Below are 24,106 nucleotides of genomic sequence, written 5' to 3'. Positions count from 1 at the left end.
TCAGCAATTTTCAAGTGGTCTGTAAGGAACTGTAAGGGGGAAAAGTTGGTGAACCTCTGGTGCAATTGTTTGTATTGCTGATGTTTTTATTGTGAAATTGCTTTGAGATATTTTATGGGAAGCAGTTCATAAATGAAAACAAATAATTAGTTGTTGGCCTTTTTTTAAAAAAAGAAAAAGAGAGCACTTGCCTTAGAAGTCTTTTGTGGCTTATCCATTCCAGGGACAAGCATTAATTGTGTACTTGATGGTAGCCCATTCTCCAAGGGATGTTGACAGTGACTCAAAACAGAATGGTCATTGCATAGTGACCTGCATTTGCATATCTTTTTGGCTGCTATTGAGCCAACTGTGGTTGCCCTTTTTGCATACCACTGGCATGCAGACTGTTCTGAACTGGGCGATGCATTGCATGTTGTCTTGGCAGCCGACAATGTTGATTGAGGTTGCACGGAAGTCCTTCTATATTTATGGAGCTCTTAATGTCCAAATCTTCTAATAGGCATTGGCAGATGTCTTCAACATAAAATTACTGGGAAAAAAAATCCAATTTAAGGTTGTGGTGTTGTCGGTTTAGAAGCCTACATGAGGTTAAGAACCTTAGAAGAGCCCTGTTGGATCAGGCCAAAGGCCCATCTAGTTCAGCATCCCATTTTCACAGTCACCAACCAGATGTCCGTGGGAAGTTGGCATGCAGAACCTCTGTAGGTGGCGACTTTGGGATTCATGGGCATGCTGCGTATTCAGTTGTGGAGCTCCTAGTGTTCCCAGGGACACATTTTGAGAATTACTACTTTAACAAAACAGTTCCCAGTATTCTGTGGGGAAAGACATGACTGTTAAAGTGTTTAAAACAGGTTTACATGTATGGTGTGGGGTTTTTTTTGGAAAGGCTTGTGCAGTGATGTGATGGTAATAGCCCTTGTAGGGGGCCTTGTGGTGTAAATTGAGAATAAAGCTTTTGTTTTGTGTGTGTATTCATCAGATCTAAAAACTAGATGTTGTATTCAACTAAGGTCTACTCAAAGTAGACCCAATGACATTAAAGAACCAAAGTTAGTTGTGCCCATTAACTTCAGGGGGTCTGCTCTGAGTAAGAATATCATTGGACACAACTTTGGATTGCTAGGAATTAGAAACGCATCCCCTTGTTTCTGCTGATTTATTTCTGTCTCCTGATCCAGCTCATGACTCTCCTCCTTCCCATCCTCTTAGGCCACCTTGCAGTGAGAATCAGGACACTGAAATTGGCTCACAATTATGTAAATCCACTTAAGCAAAACCTATGGGATATGCATCATTTATTGTGAGCCTGGGATTTGGATTTCCACAGCATAGGCTGTGGGCCGGCTTTGACACAATGCAAGCTCAAGGAGACCAGCTACTTCATAGACTGGAGAGAGATAGCAAAGGCTTGCTCAGTCTGAGAAGGACCTTCATGGCATTGTACATGAAAGGGAATTATTTAGCACATGGAATCTTGTGACATAAGGAAAGATATATCCTTGAGCTGGTGCGTGAAAGTAGTAGAGTAATTACCATTCCACTCTTCAGATCTACACTTCAAAGGAAATATTTGAATTGCTGATACACAACTGTGTGTGGGAGGGAGGGGGAATGTGTATATTCTTAAACTGGTCCACGGACTGTTAGTGTGCTCCAAGTTCCATTCAGGTGGTCTTCAGAACCCTTGTTCTGGAAACAGCTGCATAAGAATTACATCCTGGATCAGTGTGGGATCAGATGGAGTTTTAGCAAGTGGGCATCATCACTCGGTAGCTTCTCAAACAGAAGTTCTCAAACTGTGGCCCACAGACTGTTGGTGATCTACAAGCTCCATCCAGGTGGTCCACAGAAACGCTGAACAGCAAGACCATGATTATCAAAAAGTATGAGTGGTGGCATTTTACCAGCATTACCTAGAATGTATCCAAACCTCGTTCTTTCCATAATAAGTGATGACAAGCAGATGGACAATTTGTTTATTTATCTGAGGTGCCTGCTGCCTCCTCACTTCTGTTAGTGTTTGCAAGAAAAAAGAAAAAGGCGAAGGCGGTGGATATTAAGGACGGGGATCACTGGGGCTTGATGATGGCATCCTTTCCTGTAATCATTTTTTGTGTATAGATGTTTTAACATAGATCTTGGTCTGACTGCAAAGCTGTACAGTTGCTGGTATGTACCTTAAAACCAGCACCATGGGAGTTATCCTATATCAGGTAAGGGGAACCTTTGGCCCCTCTAGATGTTGCTGAACTACAACTCCCATCATCCCTGGCCGTTGGCCATGCTTGCTGTGGCCAGTGGGAGTTCAGTGACGCCTGGAGAGCCAAAGGTTCCCCATCCCTGTCCTATATACTAATATGCAAAGTCATTCTCCAAGCACAGATCCTTATTGAGCCAAAATGGCACCTTCCACCCACAAGGTATTGGCGAGGCTTGGGAGAACCCTCAGTGTATATAGAAGTAGAAGAATCTGTAGGGAGAAAAAAAAAAGGAGAGAGGGAGAAATACCTTCAAAATGGCATCCATTTGTACCCAAATGTAAATGAAAACCTGCTCCTTAATCTCGGGAACACTCATGCAAAATTTGGTTAAAATATGTGCAGTCTTGAAAGTTTCAGGTGTCCATCTTGATTCAAAATGGCGTCGAATCATATCCAAACACAGATGACATTTTGCTCCTTGATCTGTGGAACCATCATGCAAAATTTGGTTACAATATCTTAAAGAAGTATCCAAGTGCAAACAGACAAAACACTTTCCAAAACGAATATAAGATGCTGCCATTCTCCCATATTCAAGGCAGCTTGGTTACATTCTATAAAAATGACATCCAGGCGCAAAATAGAAATGCTCCGTTATTAACATCTGTAACCTGGATGTTAATAACCTGAAATTATTAGTGCATTTCGCAAGCAGTAAATAATCCCTGATTATAGTTTGTGGTCAGTCCTGGAGAAAGCTTAACCATGAGCCTGGGTTCAGGCAACATTCTAAGCCAAACCTTAGTTTGGCTCAGTGGTTCCCAGACCTGCCCTCCCTCCTCGGACAATGTGAAAATTGCTGAGGGTCTTGACAGACCACTTCATGATTATATACTGTATTACAATTTGAATTCTGTAGAACTAAAAAATACAATTAAAATCAATATAAATGTTCATTGTGATGAACGTGACCATCTTCAAATCCACAGACACACCACAGAGCACCTGAATGAAGCTCACAGACCCTTGGTGGACCACGGTTTGTGTTGCGCTGTGTGTAGTTGTGTTGCTTAATTTCGTTTAAAAGCAGCACCACAGCAGCAGAGAGTAACAGCAGATGTTGAAATGTGAGTGGGCCAGCGTGTGCGTGCGTTTGCCTAAGAAAGCAGGCTTTTACCCTGCATCAGCATCACTGAGACTTGAGACTTAGTAAAATAAGAAAAGCTACTTTATTTATAGAAATACATAGTAGATAGAAAAAGCATACCTAGTTCTAACTAACTAGCTAAGTTGGAGGCATAACGCCCAGGTGTGGGAGTTAGCCCCATGCTTGGAAAGAGAGCAGAGACAAAGGGCTGTCTCCTCTCTCCTGGACAGCCGGAGAACAAAGGAAAGGAAAGGGCAGGAGGAGGAGGGGCAGGTAAGCGGAAGTCAGTCAGAGCATCACAGGTAAAAAGGTAAACAAAGCCTATCCATCTGGAGGACCCTAGCTCTATCTGCCCTCTGGAGCTTAAACAAAAGAACAAAACAGGAGTTGCTCTTGCCCCACTTCCAACAGTTTGGGAATCCCGAGCTTAGCTTAGTGTGACTGCAATATGTCTCTGAATACCAGTTGCTGAGAATCTCAGGTGGGCTTTTGCGCTCAGGTCCTCCTTGCAAGCTTCCCATAGGCCTCTAGTTGGCTTATGTGAGAACAGAGCGCTGGACTAGATGGGCTATTGGCTGACCCAGCAGCCAGGCTCTCTTTATCTCTGTGAGCCCACACGCCCATGCACTTGAACAAAGCCACGGCTTGGCTTCACGTTATAGCAACATAAGGAAATAAAAGAGCCTGTTGGATCAGGGCAGTGGCCCATCTAGTCCAACATTCTGTTCTCACAGTGGCTCACCAGTTGCCCATGAAAAACCTGCAAGCAGGACCTGAGTGCTAAGAGCCCTTTCCTCTCCTGGGAGTTCAAGCAACTAATATTTGGAAGCACACTGACCCTGCTTATGGAGGCACAGCACGGTCATTGTGGCTGGAAGCTGTTGATAGCTTTGAAATGGAAATGGGCTGCCTTCAAGTCTATCCTGACTTATGGTGACCTTACAAATAGGGGTTTCATGGTAAGCAGTATTCAGAGGGGGTTTCCCATTGCCTCCCTCTGAGGCTAGTCCTCCCCAGCTGGCTAGGGCCTGCTCAGCTTGCCACAGCTGCACAAAACCAGCCCCTGCCTTGTCCGCAACTGCCAGCTGGGGGGCAACTGGGCTCCTTGGGACTATGCAGCTTGCCCACGGCTGCACAGGTGGCAGGGCACGTAACCCCTGAGCCACTCCCTGTGGGGGTGATCTTTAGCTGGCCCTTGACACTCAGGAGACATGAGCGGGGATTTGAACTCACAGACTCTGGACTGCCAGCCAGGCTCTCCTCCCCACTGTGTCCACCATGAATTTGTCTAATCCTCTTTTAAATCTATCCAAGTTGGTGGCCATCACAGCCTTTTGTGGGAGCGAAGTCCATAGTTCAACTATGCGCTGTGATACGCAGGCACCGGCTCCTTCCTTGCTCTTTTCCCCTCTTGATCTGTTGGTTCCTGGTTTTGCCTGGGGGTGATTGTGACTGTCAGTTGAGCTGTCAGGTGATCCTCTTTTGATTTAGTTCCTTCAGCTACTTGTTTCTGGTGGACACTGGTAGAGTTAGAAGAAGAAACTCCCCATCAGGTACCTGCATCAAATTGATGGCCTTGCAGTTTGGTCACGTGCCAGCATGGGGGCCCAGGTGGCACCTTGGTGATGCATTGCTGGCTGATGTCGAAAAGGGGGCTGGAGTGGGATGGAATTAGTTTCATGATCCTAGCTGCTGCTACTTCTCCCCTCCCCAATAATGAATGTTTGCTGTGTACGGAACAGTGTAACATGTTGTGCAGATCTTTCTCTTGTTTTCATTTCAGTCCGCAGAAGGTTTATGCAAGATTCCTACAGCAGTTGCATCTGGATTTGCAAAGCAGCTCTTTATTTTTATTTTTTTAAAACACTCTTGATTAGGAACAAAAGGGGAACAGGCTATTTCCCTCCAAAATCGCAGTTTACATCTTCAGTCTGGTTACACTTCCTCATTGTAGAAGGTGCTTTTTCTCTCGCTCCAGCAGCTGAGCTTCCTTGGGGCATTTCTCCAAGTCGCTTTGTTTGGATTGGTAGTTTTAGTACAAAGGTGGGGAACCTTTTTCGGCCTGCAGGCTATATTTTCTTCTAGTCAGCCCTCTGGAGGCCATGTACCAGTAGTTGGTGGGGCTAGTGGCCAACATGGGCAGTGCAATAAAATGTGAATTCTATCTTTATACAATAGATCAGTTTCTTCACACTTCTCCCCCCCTCCAAAAAATCCTCCATCTTCTGTCTAGACAAGCAAGAGACATTATTGGAGTTTGAGGACACATTCAAGCTAGGCAGGCACCCTCAAGGAGGGTGCAAATGGGGTGGTGAAGGGTGGGGCTTGGGAGGTTGTATGACCTGCAGAGAGTCCTGAGGGTCAGAGAGAGAGAGGCTTGGAGGGCCGGGTTTTGCCCCCTAGCCTGAGGTTCTCCATCCCCGTTTTAGTTGGAATGCATTCAGCAGAGTTGCCGCATTTTCTCTCATTGTCCACACAGCCTTTTTATTTATTTTTAATTGAATACATAGATCAGAGAGCTGATTACACTATATGTATTTTACACTGTCATTGATTTAAATATTGACTAATCTGTCTTTCCAGAATTCATTCGTTACATCTTGCTCAAAGGTTCAAAAATTGTTTAAGATTTAAACATCTTGGAAAATGACCTTTGTAGCGGATTGTTTTTTTACTCCGTTTATCCATAGCGGTCGCTGTCAAGGGAAAGTTAGACTTCCCTAAGGAAGCATAGATGGTTGGCATGGGAAGTTCAGACACGTCCCTGAACTCTGATTTTATTTCCAAGCCTGGATTCCATGCACTCTGTCTTGCTCCCAGACCACGAGGGTGCCTGTGGGTCACTGTCACTGGATCCCCCCCCCATCTAGCATGGGATTGATTCCTCTTCACCTTTCTCTCTCTGTAATTAGCCAGAAACTCTCTATAGCAGGGGTTCCCAAACTCTGATCTGCGAGCTTCATTCAAATGGTCCGCGGCATGTCTGTGGATTTGTGGTTGAAGGCGAGAGACAGCACATCCATTGCACTGAATGTTCATATTGATTTTTAATTGTATTTCTGTTGTTCCTTCTATTGTATTTTATTATATTACAGTTTGAACTCTATGGATTTCAAATTGTAATACGGCAAGGTATTTCATACAAGAAATAAAAAGCAATTAAAATGCAATTAAAAATCATACAACATCCGGCACAGCGCATTACAATTGCTACAACAGGCAGGAACATAATTAACTGGTCCGCCAAGACCCTCAGCAATTTTCAAGTGGTCCACTGAGTGGGGGACGGCCGCTGCGCTATAGCAGAGCGGATATGAATGCAGAAGGGAAACTCCTCCCCCCGAGCTCCAACCTGCATGGGAATTGGAAGTCCAAAGCATCTGGAGGGCGCCAGGTTGGGGGAAGGCTGCTGTAGAATATAAGACAGGCCTCTGCCCCCCAAAGCAGTTTACAGTCTTAAAATCTGGCATAGATAACAGGAGTGGGAGAGAAGCAGCCCCAGAAAGGGAAAGAACGTGTCTATTTCAGTTATGTATACTTTGACTAAGTTCTGGTGTAGGGGACCTTTGGCCCCCCAGATGTTGCTGAAGTTCTAATCTCATCAGCTCCAGCAAGCACGGCCAATGGCCAGGAATGATGGGAGTTGTAGTTCAGCAACATTTGGAGGGCCAAAGGTTTCCCACATCTGACTTAGTTACTGTAGCATCCAGAGGACTCGGTGGTTGTGCCAAAGGTGTGTCAGGAAATGTGGGCTTTGAGTTAAGGATCTGAAAGAAATAAGAGATGTGATGGAGGGGTGGATTGTAAGAGAGCTGAAATGCAGCACACGGCATTCAAGTGGACTAGTCCTAGTGATAAGGAAGCAGTTGCGGAAGGCTGTAGCTCAGTGGTAGAGCGTCTGCTATGCATGCAGAAGGTCCCAGGTTCAGTCCCTGGCATCTCCAGGTAGGGCTGGGAAAGATCCCTGCCTGAAACCCTGGAGAGCTGCTGCCAGTCAGTGTAGACAATACTGAGCTAGATGGACCAGCGGTCTGACTCAATACAAAGCAGCTTCCAGTGTCCTGCTGCTCATCTTTGGTATTAGACTTACAATTAGCTAGTCACCTTATCAAGCGTCTATTGGAAGGTTGTTTTGGTCTTGGTGTTTTTAAAAGTGTGTATTTTCCTAAGCATCCAGCCCAGTAAATGCACCTCTCTCCAAAAATATCACTCTCTAAAAATATTTTTGGAAGAGTAGACTTCTCCCTCCCTCTCTCCAGTAGGTAGCTATTTATGGATAAATGTTGTCAGGGCTACCATGCAACCTGATTTTGGGACAATTTGCAACACAACAAAATCCAGACTAGGAAGAGAAAGTTCATTGTTGTCCGTTGCATCAGGCGTTCCAGTTGCTGGCACCTGGCATGCTGCCGTGTGTTGACAGGCCAACCTAGGTAGGGAAGAGAGCATCAGTTTGCTCTTCCTTGGCATATGTGAAATTGGTCTGCTTCAAACTGTGAGGAAATCGGGTTTGTCTTTAGAAACTCCTGCTTTCCTGACTTAAAGTTGCAATTGGCTGCAGTCTCCAGCCAAGTAAACGCATAATGCTTCCATGCAGAACTTGTCAGGAGTGAAAAGTGAATGGTGAAATGTTTCCACCCTGCTGGCCTTACAAAGTGGAGTCGTCTCTCGCCATATTGGGCGATGGGTGCTGAAAGAAAGAGCTGAGGCTGAGGGTGTTGATAAAAAGCAAGTCTTCGCCATGCGAGGGAAATGGCTGGAATGCAAAACTGGAATGACTTGAACGCAATCAAAAAGTGTTCTAGGGATTGGAATGCATTTATTTATTTGTTAAATGTGTATATCACAAGTCATTAGTAGGTTTCAGAGCAGTATTATTTCTTTGTATCCATCTAAGCCCTACTCAGAGTAGACCCATTGAAATGAATGACCCTAAGTTGTTAATGTCCATTAACTTCAGTTGGTCTACTCTGAGTATGACGATACAACCTATTACTGTTATTACTTGAATTTATAGACTGCTTCACAGTATAAAGCTAAGCCATTACAGTATGAAGACACAATATAATAGCTAAGATTTTCAACAACAGAGCTAAAAAAGGCAGTTTAAAAAGCAGCAGACAAACTCACAAATTCTGTAATGGTGCAAAAAGAATACGGCGAAGTTATTGAGGTCTGGGAGGTCTTTGTTCAGGGCTCTAATAGAAAACTTCTGGGGGTGTGGGCTCCACAGATGGGGTGTTCTGTCTGAAAAGCCCCCCTCCCCTGATTGCAGTCTGTCTTGTCTGTGGTGTTGGGGGCACCTAGAGGAGAGTGTTGGCCGATGAACCCTGCAGCCAACCTAGAAACACTTTATAGACCCCTAAGGATGCAACTCGGACCCTCCCTTGCCCCTGGGAACTTGAAATGTTGGGATTTAGAAGTGAAAGTGCCTACATTGCCAACAGAAAATTCTCTGCATCCTCTTCAATCCGAAATGTCCTGCGGTGTAGCTCTGCAGCGAGTGAGCTTGTATTCACATTTATGGATTAGAGATACTCTCTGTGCGTGCGCGTGGGGCCTACCTCATGGAGAGGTTTCCTGCTACTTACCTTGTGCATCTGCTTTGGTTTGGAAACCTGTGACCCGCCAGATGTTGTTGGCCTACAACTCCCATTAGTCCCAACCACCACAGCCACTAGTCCAAGATCAGAAACATCTGCAGAGCCACAGGTTCACTAACGGTAAAGGTGTCCCCACAGTTATAGTGTGAGTCGTTTCCAACTCTTAGGGTGACGTCTTGCGACGTTTACTAGGCAGACCGTATATATGGGGTGGGATTGCCAGTTCCTTCCCCGGCCTTTCTTTACCCCCCAGCATACGCCGGGTACTCATTTTACCGACCACGGATGGCTGGAAGGCTGAGTGGACCTCGACCCCTTTTACCGGAGATTCGACTTTCTCCTTCCCTTGGGATCGAACTCCGGCTGCGAGCAGAGCTTTCGGCTGTGTTACCGCCGCTTAGCACTCTGCGCCACCCCACCCCTAAATACAGCTAACATTGGTATTCCACCAGTATTGCAAATCCTCTGTGTATGTGGCATCTTTGCCAGTGTAAACGCTTTATGCAATTTGGTGTCCAAGTAACTGCTAGCAACTAGCCTTCCTGTTTGCCTGGTAGGAATCAACCCTGAAGTAGTAAGCAATCACCATGTGAATGAAGCGTACAGCAGCTGCTTCCTTTTTCGTGTGAAGGCAGAAAGCTACTTTGAATTTTGCCTTGGGGAAAGGCTTGAGCTTTGTGCATGCACAGTCCTTGATTTTCCTCCTTTCAGGATTTCTAAGCACATGTCCCTATTTTCCACAGCGTTCCATGGAGAGACCCTGGTGCTTGGGAGGAGAGATGGATTAATAGCTGCAATGCCTTCCTGTGCTTTTGATCATACCACGTAAGTCCTCTTTTAGGGTTACACTCTGGTAGACCGGAAAAGTGTGCTCCTCAGATGATCTGGACCGTTCTACCGTTAGCAAACGATAGCTCCTCTTTTGATGAGCCAGTGTCAGAGTGGATGCATCTGGTGGTTTCATAGTGTCTCCTTGAGTGACCGCAGAGTGGGAGGGTGCTTCAAGGTCATGAACGCTAGGTGGACAAGCTGTGCCCCTTAAGGTGCTTCAATGTGCCTTGTTATTAAAATGCTGGGGGGTGGGGGACCAGCATAACCCAGCGGTTTCCCCAGTTTTCCCTGTCCTTTATCCTGGATTGTTGATGCAGCTGGCTTTAATAGTTTTGAAAGGGGTTAGGCAAATTAATGGAGGATAAGGCTGCCGATGGCTACCAGTTATGATGGCTCTGTGCAACCTCCACATTTGAAGGCACCATGCCTCTGGATGTGCCTTGTTATTAAAATGCTGGGGGGTGGGGGACCAGCATAACCCAGCAGTTTCCCCAGTTTTCCCTGTCCTTTATCCTGGATTGTTGATGCAGCTGGCTTTGATAGTTTTGAAAGGGGTTAGGCAAATTAATGGAGGATAAGGCTGCCGATGGGTACCAGTTATGATGGCTCTGTGCAACCTCCACATTTGAAGGCACCATGCCTCTGGATGTCACTTGTCGGAGAGCAACAGCACGAAAGTCATTGTCTTCATCCTATACTTGTGGAGTTTCCCTGGAATATCTCGCTGGACTAGATGGACCTTTTAGCCAGTTTTGATGATTTTCCTGGTGAGTGTGCCCCCCTCCCCCGGCAAATGTGATAACCAAACAGCCTTCTCCCCAGCTTTGCAGCTATATAGTAGAAGTAGGGAGTCTCCAGTCCATGTACCTAATTAAGTTCAGCAAAGGCCCCAATTTGACCCACAAAGCTATCCCACCCCAAATCATGCCCCCTTCCCCACATCCAGTGTCATATGTGACTTCAGGTGTGGTACAGGGAAGGATTAGGCCCCATAGGAACAATCAGGAGCGTAAAGTTTCCTTCCAGTGCAGGCTCCCTTTCATTTGCAGCTGGCATTTTCAGGTAGTGGTTGGTTTTATTATGGTTTTATTATTTTATGGCTTGTTTTTATGTATTCCACTTAGAAATGCAAAGGAGTGTATAAATGTTTTAAATAAATAAAACGAATAGACAGCCAGTGCGCCTTCAGAGGGGCTCACTGAGAGCCCCACTTTCTCTCTTTGTAGGCACAGTTTGGATTCAAACTGCTTCTGCAAATGGACTTCAAAGGAGCTACCTGAAGCCACCCGTCGGCCAATGGACGGTTACAGTCAGCCCCTTTTGAAGTTGTCATCTGATGCCATCATGACAAAGGTGGGCGACTGTGATACAAGAGGTGTGCCAGGATCCTTCAGAGGCCTGGCAAAGATTGCCCTGTCCTCCATCAGGAAAGACTGCTTCTGTATCTTCAGGATTTTCTAAGGACTAGTAGCTCAAATTTGTTTCCTGCTCTTCCTTTAGGAGTTCAGAGCAGAGGAATGTGGTTATACCACTCTTATTCTGAATAGCAGTCCTGTGAGGTTGGTCTGGAAGACTGATTAACTCAAGGTGGCCCAGTGATTCACCCTTTGGATTTCAAACCAGGTCTCCCTGGGTGGAGGGAAACACCCTTATCCACTGCACTGGCTTCCATTTTGTCCTGTGAAGGTGAAGGTTCAGGTTCCTGCCATCCAGGAGGTGTTTGAAAACCTCTGCAAGAGAGGCTGTGCCCCACAACCTGCTTGGCAGCCTTGAGATTTCTAAACCCATGACTTCTCATGTTGGCTCTCCGCCCCCCTTTTGGTTCCTCCCTATTTGCAAAAACTGGTCCCATCGTAGCTTCTGCATATGCCAGCTGCTTCAGCACCTCCCCCCCTCTCTTGAAGCAATAGAACCCGTGGGCATCCCATAAAGCCAAATGTTGGAAGATTCCTCTTGTAAAGACAAAACAAAGCAAAGACAAAACAAAGTCCTTCTTCACACATTGCATTGTTAAACTATGGAATTTGCTCCCACAAGAGGCAGTGATGACCACCAACTTGGATGGCTAGAAGAGGATTAGACAAATTCAGGGAGGACAAAGCTATCGGTGGCTACTAGCCACAGTGGCTATGTTCTGGCTCCACAGTTAGAGGGAGTATGCTTCTGAATACCAGTTGCTGGAAACTGCAGGAAGGGAGAGTGCTCTTGTGCTCAGGTCCTGCTTACGGGCTTCCCATGGGCACCTGGTTGGCCACTGTGAGAACAGGATGGGACTAGATGGGCCGCTGGCCTGGATCCAGCAGGCTCTTCTTATGTTCTCTGTGAGTTCAAATCCCCGCTCGTGTCTCCTGGGTGTCAAGGGCCAGCTAAAGATCACCCCCACAGGGAGTGGCTCAGGGGTTACGTGCCCTGCCACCTGTGCAGCCGTGGGCAAGCTGCATAGTCCCAAGGAGCCCAGTTGCCCCCCAGCTGGCAGTTGCGGACAAGGCAGGGGCTGGTTTTGTGCAGCTGTGGCAAGCTGAGCAGGCCCTAGCCAGCTGGGGAGGACTAGCCTCAGAGGGAGGCAATGGGAAACCCCCTCTGAATACTGCTTACCATGAAACCCCTATTTGTAAGGTCACCATGGTTATGGTTGCCTCAGCTATTGCTCTTATGATGCTGTGCTTAGTTTTGAAGAACATCATACAGCCATTTGCCCCCTTGGCATTCATTCCTGAAGCCCTGTCGAGACATTGGAGGCCACCTTCTACAGAGCCTGCTCATTGCTCCATGCAGCCCCAAATTGTCTCTTCTGTCTGGCAGCAGCTTTCCAGAGCCCTGGGCAGGGATCTTTCCCCAGCACCTGCTACCCGAGATCCTTTATCTGGTTTAACAAGGACTGATCTTTTTTGCAAAGTAGATATTCTACCATTGAGCTGTGGTCCCTACTGTCTTTCATAGATACCCTCTTTTGCAACTTGCAACATCAGTAGTAAATTGCAAGGAAGTGTTTGGATGCAAAGGAAGGGGCAAAGCATTAACCAAGCTCTCCTCTTCCTTTGGTTCTCTAACAACTGAGAGTGCAGACACAGTGGAAAAAGAAGTCAAATGCAAAGCTGTGGCTCCCAGTTTGTGCATGTCCCCACCCCGGTGAGGCAAATGTAAGATTGGTTTTGTTTGGCTCCTTCAGCCAGGAGAGCTGGAGACTTAATTAAGACTGCACTTCTTTAAAATGAAAAAGAAGAACATTGATTGCCCCCTTAGGGATGAGGTGCTATAATCAGACTTAAGTAGAAAGCTAAATGCCTGTCAGAAAATAGAAGCATCTTTTGCAACGTGGACAGTGAGGGAATTGTGCCATTGCATTCTCAGCTGTTTGGGTGCCCTGCAGGCTTGCTTCAGAATTGCAACGGATGACTGGTTTATGCTGCCAGCTTAAGACCAGATTCATCTTAAGCATCGTGGCTCCAGCCTAGAAAAGCTGTAATTCTGTGGAAGGCTGAGGATCTCTAATAGAACTTCTCGGCACCTTCATAGAACTGAAATTCCCAAGGCTTTGAGGGAATGGTTAGAGAGGATCACATATTAAATATGAGTTGGGGTTCACAACCCCATGTTTTTTATGTCATAAGAAGCCAGTGGCCCATCTAGTCCAGCATCACAGTGGCAAACCAGATGCCTATGGGAAGCCCTCAAGCAGGACCTGAGTGCAAGAGCACTCTCCCCAATTGTGATTCCCAGCAACTGGCATTCAGAGACACACTGCCTCCCACAGGGGAGGTCAAACACAGCGATCGTAACTAGTAGCCATTGAAAGCCTTATTCTCCATGAATTTGTCCAATCTTCCTTTAAAGCCATCCCAAGTTGGTGGCTGCCACTGTCTCTTGCGGGACCGTATTCCATTGTTTAACTATGGTGCTGTATGAAGAAGTCATTTCTTTTGTCTATCCTGAGTCTTCCAACTTTCAGCTTCATTGGATGTCCCTGACTTCTAATGTTATGCAAGAGGGAGAAAAAGTGTCTGTGTAGTGGATCTTGCTGTCTTCTATGCAATTGTCTGTGGCTACAAGCCATAAACACTGATTTCAAAATCTGCTTTATATTTGTAAATATGCACAAGGTTTCTGGTCTGTTCATGGGTTTAGTGTCAGAAAGTGCTAAAGGGTTAAAATAAGGAAGCAGTCCCTCCCCCTAAAGCCCACTTTTCTCCTCCCCGTTCTCCAGATTTGTGTGACTTTTCCTGCACACAAGGGTTCTGGGGAATAAGAGTAGCACATCCAACTGCAAGGGCTTGGCCTCTGTCACATTTGTGAAAACAGGACTGTGCAGGCTTTAATTATGTGGTGTAAGTTAGCTGAGTGTTAAATAAGGTGTCTGCCCCAGCTCTATCTAGTCATACTGTGTTAAGAAGATATGAGCAGCCCTGCTAGATCAGACCGAAGGTGCCTCCATCTGAAAATCTGCCCCCCCAATTGTGATGCACTGTTATGTCTATAAAAATGAAAAGTGCAGTATAAATACATGGTGATGGAGGAGTGCTTAGGCTCTGTCACAGCAAAGCTTTTGTGAGCGTATTGTTAGATACGTTTTTGTGAGTGATGTTTAAGTGCTTTCAGTGGTGACCTCGTCATTATGTTAGGCTAGGCAGTTGCCCTCTCCTTCCTGTGTGTACCCGAGAGAGGCTGTCTGAATTTGCATTTGCAAGCAAATCACACAGTTTAGGCTGTGATCAGTTTAAGTCAACTGGGTGCTATCCTGCAGTGACAACCCCTACTCAGAAACCAGTGAAGCAGACCATTGGACATTCCAGAGCAGACTTTGAAAAACTGCCTCACTGCCGCCCCAGAGATTTTCAAACTTGTCTCTGGCATGAAGCTGGCAGACTTAGACTTCAGTTGCTGATTTAACACTATTGGACTTGGGGCTCAATAGAGACCAGGAGTGGCCTGCTCTTTTAAGTATACTGATGAACACTCTTCATCCTGCTTTGCCAATTCATCAACTGTTGGGAGTCTGCCACGCCCACTCAGATTGGATCTGTTCTCTCTTGACCTGCTCTTGTTTGCATTTATGCATAGTAAGGGGACACACCTCATTCTTGCATTGCCAGGCCTTCTGGCACCGTTTGTCTCCTCGCCTGTGTGTGTTGTGTTTATTTGTGTGCACTCATGCACAGATCTGCCAGCTGAGGAGAATGTGCCATGCATCTGAAATGGGCTGTCTGTAACCATCCCACTCCATTACCTATCTCAGTTCAGCAGTGAGATGGTAACCGTGGCCCCATCCACCACTAAGAGTTGTACTAGAGTGGGGTGGTTATTGGGTAACTCAGTAATCATCCCATTCCACCTCCCACTGGCCTCCTCATCTCAATCTGACGTGGGAAGACCCAACTGTTTTGTCCTAGTGATGTTTCCCTGTGTGGGTTTTTTTTTTAAAAAAAGGCTGAACAGAGATGTCTTGTTCTATTCCCTTTTGAATGCCAGTGTTGGATTTGTATGTGTGTCATCTAAATTCTGCCTTTCTGTCAGAAAAGAGATTCAGGGAAATGAACCAAAGAATTTAAAAATAAATATATAGCTGACATTTCAAAGCCACAAAAAGGAAAAACAGACCATAAAAACAATAATAGATTCACCAGCAGTCTACTTTTCCTAATCCCCAGGAGCCCTCTTGGAAAATCAGATCTTTAATGTGAGGTGTGGGAAGTTATGCAGTGATGGTGCCAGGTGGGCCTTCCTAGGTATGGCATTCTACAACGAGGGTACCGCAACTGGGAAGGCCTCATCTTTTGTGCCACCTCTTGAATTTGACATGACGGAGGGACGTGGAGTAGGACCATGGATGCTGGTCTGATTATGAAATGGGGAGGTACCTGTGGGGGGAGGTGGTTTTGGTAGCCTCATCCTAGACCTTTCTGGGTTATTTATTTGATTCCATTTCCAAATCACTTGCCATCTAATATTTCAAAGTGATCTTCACAGTAAAAACATGAGCAATAAAAGCAACTCTGCTTGTAAAAACATTTTCATATCCAATACAGATACAGACTGGGATAAAGATCCCCACTTAAAAGGCTTATTGAAAAAGGAAAGCCCTTCAATAGGCTCCAGAAACACAATAGAGACGGCACCTGTCTGACATGCAGTGGGAGGGCGTTCCAAAGGGTCATTGCCACCACACTAAAGGTCTGATTCTGATATTGTACAGAACAGTCCTCCTGATGAGTTGGTATCTGCAGGTGATTAGGTATATAAAGGGTGGGACAATCTTCTAGGTATCCTGTCTCAAAACTCTGTCGTGCTCTGGCCACCAGTACCAACCTACTGAGCCAGTAGGTAACATACACCTCCACCCCAGTCTGTAGATTTTTGCATGCCCGCAACAGTGGGCTTCCACGTGGAAGGATGTTTTGTGCTTTCTATATGAGACTGAACCTTGGACTAGCTTGGGGGTCCTTTTTCTACAGGTGGTCAGTGCTGAACTGGAAAGGGGGCAGAATAAGTTTAGCGGAGAGGGGGCTCAGTTAAAAAAAAAAGAACGTTGCTACCTAATAACAATATTACTCCCTGATGAAAATAATTTTATGCTGCTTTTTTAGAAGGGCTGGTCTATGAATCGGGAAGTCCCTGGTTGAAATCTTGCCCCTGCTGTGAACTCGCTACATGGCCCTCTGCAAGCTGCTGTCTTTTCCCCCAAGCCCTACCCCCACCCTCTATGTGGGAGATAATACACGCCTTACAGGTAGCCCTGCCTATCAGATACGACAAATCTATCTGTGGTAGTCCATGGTAGTCCATTTACACATGCAAATCATGACTTGATGCTGTAAGTCATAAATGAACGAACATGCATGTATAAATGAGGCATGGTGTCTAGCTCACAGGATTGTATTTCTAAAGATTGTATAGATCACATGTTTTCATGGCATGACCTTTGACCTAAGCACAAACAAGCACTGCAGTAGGAATTTTTATATTGTATTATACACAATAGTGTTTAATTGCTGTAAACCGCAATACAGCAGTAGTGTTTAATTGCTGTAAACTGCCCAGAAAGCGTTTGCTATGGGGCGGTATATAAATGTAATAAATAAATAAATAAGTGGGTGTGTGGTCCCTGAAAGGTTGTCCATTGGGGAATTTGGCCCCGTACCCATCATTGCTCAGAAATTTGAAGAAACCCCCCAAACAGTGCAGTTTTGAAAGGTTCAGTCCACCATCTTGATTCAAAATGGCATCCAACTTTATTTCCACACAGACAAAAACATGCTGCTTGATCTCAGGAGCAATCGTACATAATCTGGTTATGATATCTTAAGTGTGTCCAAATGCATAATGAGTTGTGTGTGTGTGTAGATGTATCACACACACGCAATTTTAAAAGCATTAAATGTCAGACAGCTTTGCTCTGGGTCCCTGAAGTATGTTGTTAAGCACTAAAACCATATATTCCAGTGACTAACAAAACAATGCTGATCTACTCAGGGTAGACCCACTGAAGTTAATGGACACGACTAACTTCATTCAGTGGGTCTACTCTGAGTGGAATTTAGTTAGATACACCCCTTAAGTTTTAAAGCAAAATGGTTTAGCTTCTGCCCTTTTCCAGGTACTTTTGATACTTATCAGAGGTCTTCCTAAACTAGAAAGTCTTTATAGTACTTTGATTAAAAAAGCCAACAACCTGGGCTTTTACTTTTGACAGAGAGACTTTCATGGTTAACATATAAACCCCTGAGAAGGCATCCCTTTGCATTCTCTTGTTAACATAAATTTGGCACATACATGGAATAATGGAGAGGCCGTCCCGGCAAATCTAAAAATTTGTGGCAGGTCTGGAGGAGGAGGTGGCAGCCTCCAAAATAAAGCCAGGCTTGAGCAGTTGTTCTGCAACTCTGCTTGGAAGAGATCAGGAGTGCGAATTCTCTGTGTCACCGGCGCAACTTGCAAGACCCTTAAAGGACAGCTCTGCGTAGATCAGTGCTTCCCAAACCTTTTCCCCCCATGAACCCCTTGAAAATTGCTGATGGTCTTGACCGGACCACTTAATGGTTTTTCTGCCTCTTGTAATAATTGTAATACACTGTGCTTGACGCTGTATGGTTTTTCATTCTATTGCTTCTTTTATTTCTTATATTGTGTTTTATTGTATCACAGTTTGTGTTCCATAGAATTCAAATTGTAATTCACTAATAGGCAAAAAACCTTGTGGTTTAAGAACCTACCCGTAGCCAACAAACATTTCTATCAAACTTTAAAAAGCAGGGAAATTGAGCAGCTATAGTGAATGCACTAGGGGAGCAGGAGACCTGACCTCCTCTCTCAGATATTGTACTGCCTACAAATTTGTCAAAATGCAAACACCATTTGGGTTGGTCTTTCACAGTCTAATCCACTTCCTGTGTAGCTTGGCATAATTTGGTAACATGTGCCTCTGAGCCTGCTCTCTCAAAACTCCACATCCTTTTAAATAGTATCTGCAGTCTTTATGGAGCTGGGTCGTGACTTTAGATCAGAGTGAGCAACATTTGCCTGCTTTATGATTTATTGCACAGAAAACAAATACTTCTGTCCCCATCATGCCCTTTTATATTGCTGCAATGTTGCTCATTATACACCCCACCACAACTACCACCCCCGACATCTTGAAAACATCCTCAGATTTCCACTGTGAAATCCAAACTTTGGAGAGTGATGGAAGAGAGTTTGTAGTGCAGGGAGCCAGAAGCCCTGACTTGGCTGTAGCTCGATGCAAATTGTAGAATGGTAAACCCTCTTGGATGCTTCGGTATTAAGATGCATTTATGGTTTTTTAATGACTTCCTGAGCAAGCGGGGGGGGGGGGGAGATTCTGGCTCAGAGTAGTCTGCCTTGGCAAACTCCGCACATGAATTGACCTCTTTGTTACCCTGCGTTACTGTAAGAATTTTAGGAATTTCCTTTTATTCTTGCCAGTGGTGGGAGAAGCTGCCATTGCTTTCTAGGTATAAGTGAGAAAACGTAGCTTGACGTAGTTAAAGAGTGCTTCCGGATGGCAAACTTTTTTGGGGGGAGGAGTCATTTAGGTGCACCCACAATCAATGTGGAGACTGCGCTGCAGACTGGACCAGCAGAGGGTGGATACGCATGTATGGATGGATGTGCAGTCCACAAACAAGCCACTTCTATTGCCACAGGCCCTGTCCCTGGGGCAAGTGGTGGGAGAGCTGCATAGAGCAGTGGTCCTCCAACTTTTGTCCTCCCCACGGACCATTTGAAAACCGTTGAGGGTCTCGGCGGACCTCTTACTGACTTTCCTGCCTGTTGTAGCAATGGCAGTGCACGGTGCTGGATGCCGATTGACTTTTAATTGCCTTTTTCTTCCTGCTTTTCTGTCGTAGAGGCTGTATTTTGTTGTATCACAGCTGGCATCCCATAGAATTCAAATTGCAATAAAATGCAGTATAAGAAAGAAAAGAAGCACTGACAATACAATTGAGAATCAGTATGCATATTTAATGCGATGGATGTGCCGTCTCCTGTCTTCAACCACAAATCCATGGACCACAGTTTGGGAACCCCTGGCATGCAATTGTCGAACCCACAGCCTGTATCACGCTACTGTACAGGCAACCCAATCAGTTGCTTAAGGGACCAAAATATTTAGGGAGACGCCAGTAAAGCAACATGCCAGTCTTAAGAAGGACGCCCCCAGGATCTTGAACAAGCCCTGTCCATGGGGGAAGGTTGGCTTTACCTGCAGGGAGGGGGCAGACCATAGCTCAGAGGATGGGCGCACATTTTGCATGCAAAAAGGTGGCATGCAAGTTCCATCCCTGGCACCTCCAGTTAAAAGCAGCAGGTGATGGGAATAACATTGTTCCCCTCCAAGATTCTGGAGAGCTGCTGCCCGTCAGAGTGCACCAGGCTTACCTAGCCTAGTGCCTCCTAGATGTTTTGGCTCTGACTGCCACCAGCCTCCAACAGTTATAGCCCAAAGCATCTGGAGGGGGGATGTTGGGGAAGGCCAGAGAGGACATCACTGAGCTAAGTGGTCTGACCTCGTATATGTGGCCTCATCCTGTATTCCTCCTCCTTGGATACTTGGGTTCAACTCTTGCATCATCCACAGCCCCAGGATGCAGCTTCTGATTGTGAAGGGCTACTGGGCGCACTCTCAGTTGTGCAACTGTGTGGGAGTGCAAAATGTGTTTGGCCAGCTTTGCCCAAGAGCACAGAAAGCTGCTGTTTTTGGGGCAGCACTTTGCATGTGATCCTGCTGCGGCTCTCAAGAGAAGGCTGATGTCATGGTCTTTATATAGCCTGCACATCGAAACAGAGAGCAAATGCAGCATCGGGGTTAAAACACTGAGCAGTGAATTGGGAAGTGCCTAGTTTGAATCTTGCCTCTGCCATGAACTCCACAGGTGATTTTAATTTAAGATACTTTTCTTCCACCTCTCACCGCCCTCCCATGCACTAAGGAGTTACTAGTGACCTCCCTCCCTCCCTCCTACTAAATATTAGACAGGCACCATCTCTGTTGTCTTTTTGGCACCTACTGAAGACCTTCTTCCAAGAACTCTTTTCAGTAGAGATCTTTCCCAGTCTGCATCTGTATTGGAATTGTTTTAAAGATTTCTAAAGATCTTTTTAATTGTTTTATTAGTTGTTTGCCACCCTGGTAGATATGTTAAGACTTGGAAAAGTACTGGGAAATTCAGAAAAAAATCCCCCCTCCCGATTTCTCCCCAGTTATTCCAGTTTTTCCCCTGTGCCTTCACACCTCTACACCCTGGTCTCATTTGGGAGAAAGAACAAGAATCAACATTTAATAAATAAATGAATAATATCTTTATAGGGTCATGTATAGGGGTTACAATCCCATCATATACGTAACACAACTTTGAAAACTAGTAAGTAGTTTGTCACATGTAGTCAATTTGATCCGTTAGATTAATCAATTAAAAGATCCTTATTTGACTATAAAGGTATCCCTGTCTGATTGGGCAATACACTTTTTAAAGACAGTTATTTTTAATACAAGTACTTTCAAAAACTACAGATGACAGCACCATCTTAGAGGAATTCATCCATTCACTCCCTTAGAAGGTGGGGCCCACTGTGACCCATACATGCACCAACTAAAATCAAAGTATTCTCCCCACACACATTTAAAACAGTTGTTTGTTATATGCAAATATATGTAGACTGAACTGCTTGGTTCAGATTTCTTTTAATAGTTCCCTCTATTCAGCACTGGTTAGGCCTCGAGTACTGCATCCAGTTCTGGACACCACACTTTAAGAAGGATGCAGACAGATTGAAACAGGTTCAGAGGAGGGCAACGAGGATGATCAGGGGACTGGAAACAGCCCTGTGAGGGGGGACTGAAAGAACTGGGCATGTTTAGTCTTGAGAAAAGAAGACTGAGGGGAGATATGGTAGCACTCTTGAAGTACTTGAAAGGTTGTCATGCAGAGGAGGGCTAAGGCAGGACATGGAATGATGGGCTCAAGTTACAGGAAGCCAGATTTCAGCTAAACATCAGGAAAAACTTCTCAACTGTTAGAGCGGTATGGCGATGGAACCAATGACGTAGAGAGATGGTGGGCTCTCCAACTTCGGAGGCATTCAAGAGGCAGCTGGACAGCCATATGTCGGGTATGCTTTAATATGGATTCCTGCATTTAGCAGGGAGTTGGATTGGATGGCCTTATAGGCCCCTATCAACTCTGTCATTCTATTATATGATTCTATGATGGTTGATCAAATAGAACAACCAGCAGCTGCTATGTTTGTTCAGTATACATGCTTGTTGTTAGCAATAGTGGTGGTAGTAGTAGTAGTCGTCATCATTTTTAATTGTGTTTTAGAATATTTTAACTCTGTTTTAGAATGCTTTTCTTTTTGTTAAATTGCTTTGTTTATGTTTGCTGCCCTGGGCTCTTTCCGGAGGAAGGGCAGGATGTACATTTAGTAAATAATAAAATAAATAATAATAATGAGCTCCAAAAGTACTTAGTGGGTTGTATCCAACATTAGTCATAGAGTAAACCCATTGAAATGAGTAGGCATGATTAACTTAGCTGCACTAATTTCAGTGAGGCTCCTCCGAGTAGAATTTAGTTGGCTACAGCCCCCCATTGTGTTTGATACAACTGATCTGCTTCTGAACCTTTTTTCTCCTCCCCTGCCCCCTTTCCCCTAGGTTGCTTGACCGCCATTGATGGCATGTTGAGGCCCACCAAGTGGCCGCGGAGTGGGCGTGCCATAGTGAGGGGGTTGCTCTAACAGCAGAGTGTGGGACACCATGGGCCAGTGCGTCACCAAGTGTAAAAATCCTTCTTCCACTCTGGGCAGCAAAAATGGCGAACGAGAGTCGAGCGGCAAAACTCACAGCAAGCGGAGCACGATCCATAAGGAAGAGCACAGTACGCTTGGTGGGAAATCCTCTGGGGACATCCTTGTCAATGGGACAAAGAAAATGGAGGCCACCATAGAGTCTAGTCAGCCCCCGACTTCTTCTGGAGATGCCAAGAAAGAGCCGGTTTCTGGCACAGAGGAATCGTCCCTCCACAGGACTGAGGAGCTATTTAGGAGATACAAGGACGAGCGAGAAGATGCCATATTGGAGGAAGGCATGGAGCGTTTTTGCAATGACCTCTGTGTCGACCCAACTGAATTCAAAGTGCTAGTCCTGGCATGGAAATTCCAAGCAGCTACCATGTGCAAATTCACAAGGTGCGTTTGTGTGGTGTTCACCTATTCAAGGGCTATTTTCTGAGGAAAGAAATCTGGGTGGATCAATTGCTAACTTGTTGGTTGATTGAATCTACATATATTTGCATATGAGAAAACAACTATACTTCCTGTGTTTCTTCGGTGATGCACATCTGCATCAGATTTAGAAGGGGCGTTCCCTTTTATCTCTTGTAGAGAAAATTCCTCTTAAGGTGTAATGACTGCAGTTTGTATAAGTATTTGGATTACAAAAAAAATTTCCCCAAACAAATTTAAAATCTGCTGATTTAAATATGATTCCCAGATTCTTCCTTCTCTTTTTAAAAAAAGGGAGGGATTGTGCAAATCAAGCTGTTTTTCTTACCTTTTTGAAGACTTTTGCAACTGGTCTCTCCAAACGGAGGCCCTGTGTCACCTGTAACTTTATGTGTATCGCGGAGGGGAGGGAGGCTCACCCGTTTTATCCATCATATGAAGGCTGTCACCACCGCCCAGGTAAGCCTGTGAACGGAGCTACAGAATTTTGGCATTTCAGGCATGTTGCAGTGAATGAGTGTAGGTATCGAACTTCAGTGTCAAGATATTGGTTACAGAAGATTTTTTGCAGTCAAGCCCCTCTGCGTGGGCTTCCAGGAGGTATCTTGTCGGCCACTGTGGGAAGCAGGAACAGCATTACTGGATCTGATTGGTGGTCTATCCTGGCCGAAAGGTATGAGGAACACCATACTGATATCTGGATGTTGGGGGAGAGGGTCAGGGGGAGTCCTGGTTGACGATATTGGACATCTTGTTCTCTGGTTCCACCTGACTACAAACAGGGGTCTGATCCTTGGGAATGACGGATGTGAAGGTGTCCAAATGTGTACCATGAGCTGCAAAGTCTAGATCCATCTCAGGATATACAGCTTGAGAATGGAGCTTTAATTCTTGGTGCTGCAGAGAGCACCAGTTGTTCTTCTCTAGGCTTCGTGGCAGCAAAGAGGCAAGGGCGTCGGGGGATGCAGCCTTATGTATCTTCCAAGACTTTTTTTTGGTGATGAAATGAGGTCCTCTCAGAAAAGATAGTGGGATAGATGCTTGCAGGGCAGTTGAACACCTGAATGCCCAGGTGGCGGCAAGGGCTGCTTTTTACATGCTTCAGATAAGTATGCTGGCTGTGCCTTTTCTTGGACAGGAATGACCTACCTATAGATGGGGTTACTATAACATGTTCTGCGTGAGGCTGCCTTGAAGGAGTATTTAAACTACAGCTTATTCAAAATTCATCTGCTGGGGCAGCCTTTCCCAACCAGTGTGCCTCCAGATGTTGCTGGACCACAATTCCCATCTTTCCTGACCATTGGCAATGCTGGCTGAGGCTGATGGGAGTTGTGGTCCAACAACATCTGGAGGCATACTGGTTGGGAAAGGCTGTGCTAGGGTATTGGGCTGGGCTGGCTGCAAGGAGTGCATGATGCCAGTTGGGGGTGGGGGGATTTATAGACTTCGGCTGGTTTCCAGGCTTAATTCAGAGGGATGCGTGCATGTGTAACCTTTAAAAGCCCTAAACGAGCAGTGGAAAATATGTGGCCTTCCAGATGTTGCTGAACTGCAACTCCCTTCAGCCCGTGCCA

General features: G+C 45.5%; 1 protein-coding gene across 3 annotated transcripts in view; it reads left to right on the top strand.

Moving 5' to 3' along the window:
- Positions 1 to 24,106, top strand: part of DCUN1D3 (defective in cullin neddylation 1 domain containing 3) — a 46,648-nt gene that overhangs the window by 18,149 nt on the left and 4,393 nt on the right. For all 3 annotated transcript variants that reach the window (XM_061599487.1, XM_061599488.1, XM_061599489.1), the window contains 2 exons: positions 9,701 to 9,782; positions 21,961 to 22,493. In XM_061599487.1, the coding sequence (XP_061455471.1) occupies positions 22,063 to 22,493 (431 nt within the window). In that variant the 5' untranslated portion in view covers positions 9,701 to 9,782; positions 21,961 to 22,062. The remainder of the gene's footprint in view (positions 1 to 9,700; positions 9,783 to 21,960; positions 22,494 to 24,106) is intronic.

The sequence above is a fragment of the Rhineura floridana genome, chromosome 17 (genome assembly GCF_030035675.1).
Source record: "Rhineura floridana isolate rRhiFlo1 chromosome 17, rRhiFlo1.hap2, whole genome shotgun sequence".
NCBI classification, from domain to species: domain Eukaryota; kingdom Metazoa; phylum Chordata; class Lepidosauria; order Squamata; family Rhineuridae; genus Rhineura; species Rhineura floridana.
This window is presented reverse-complemented; position numbering and strand designations above follow the sequence as displayed.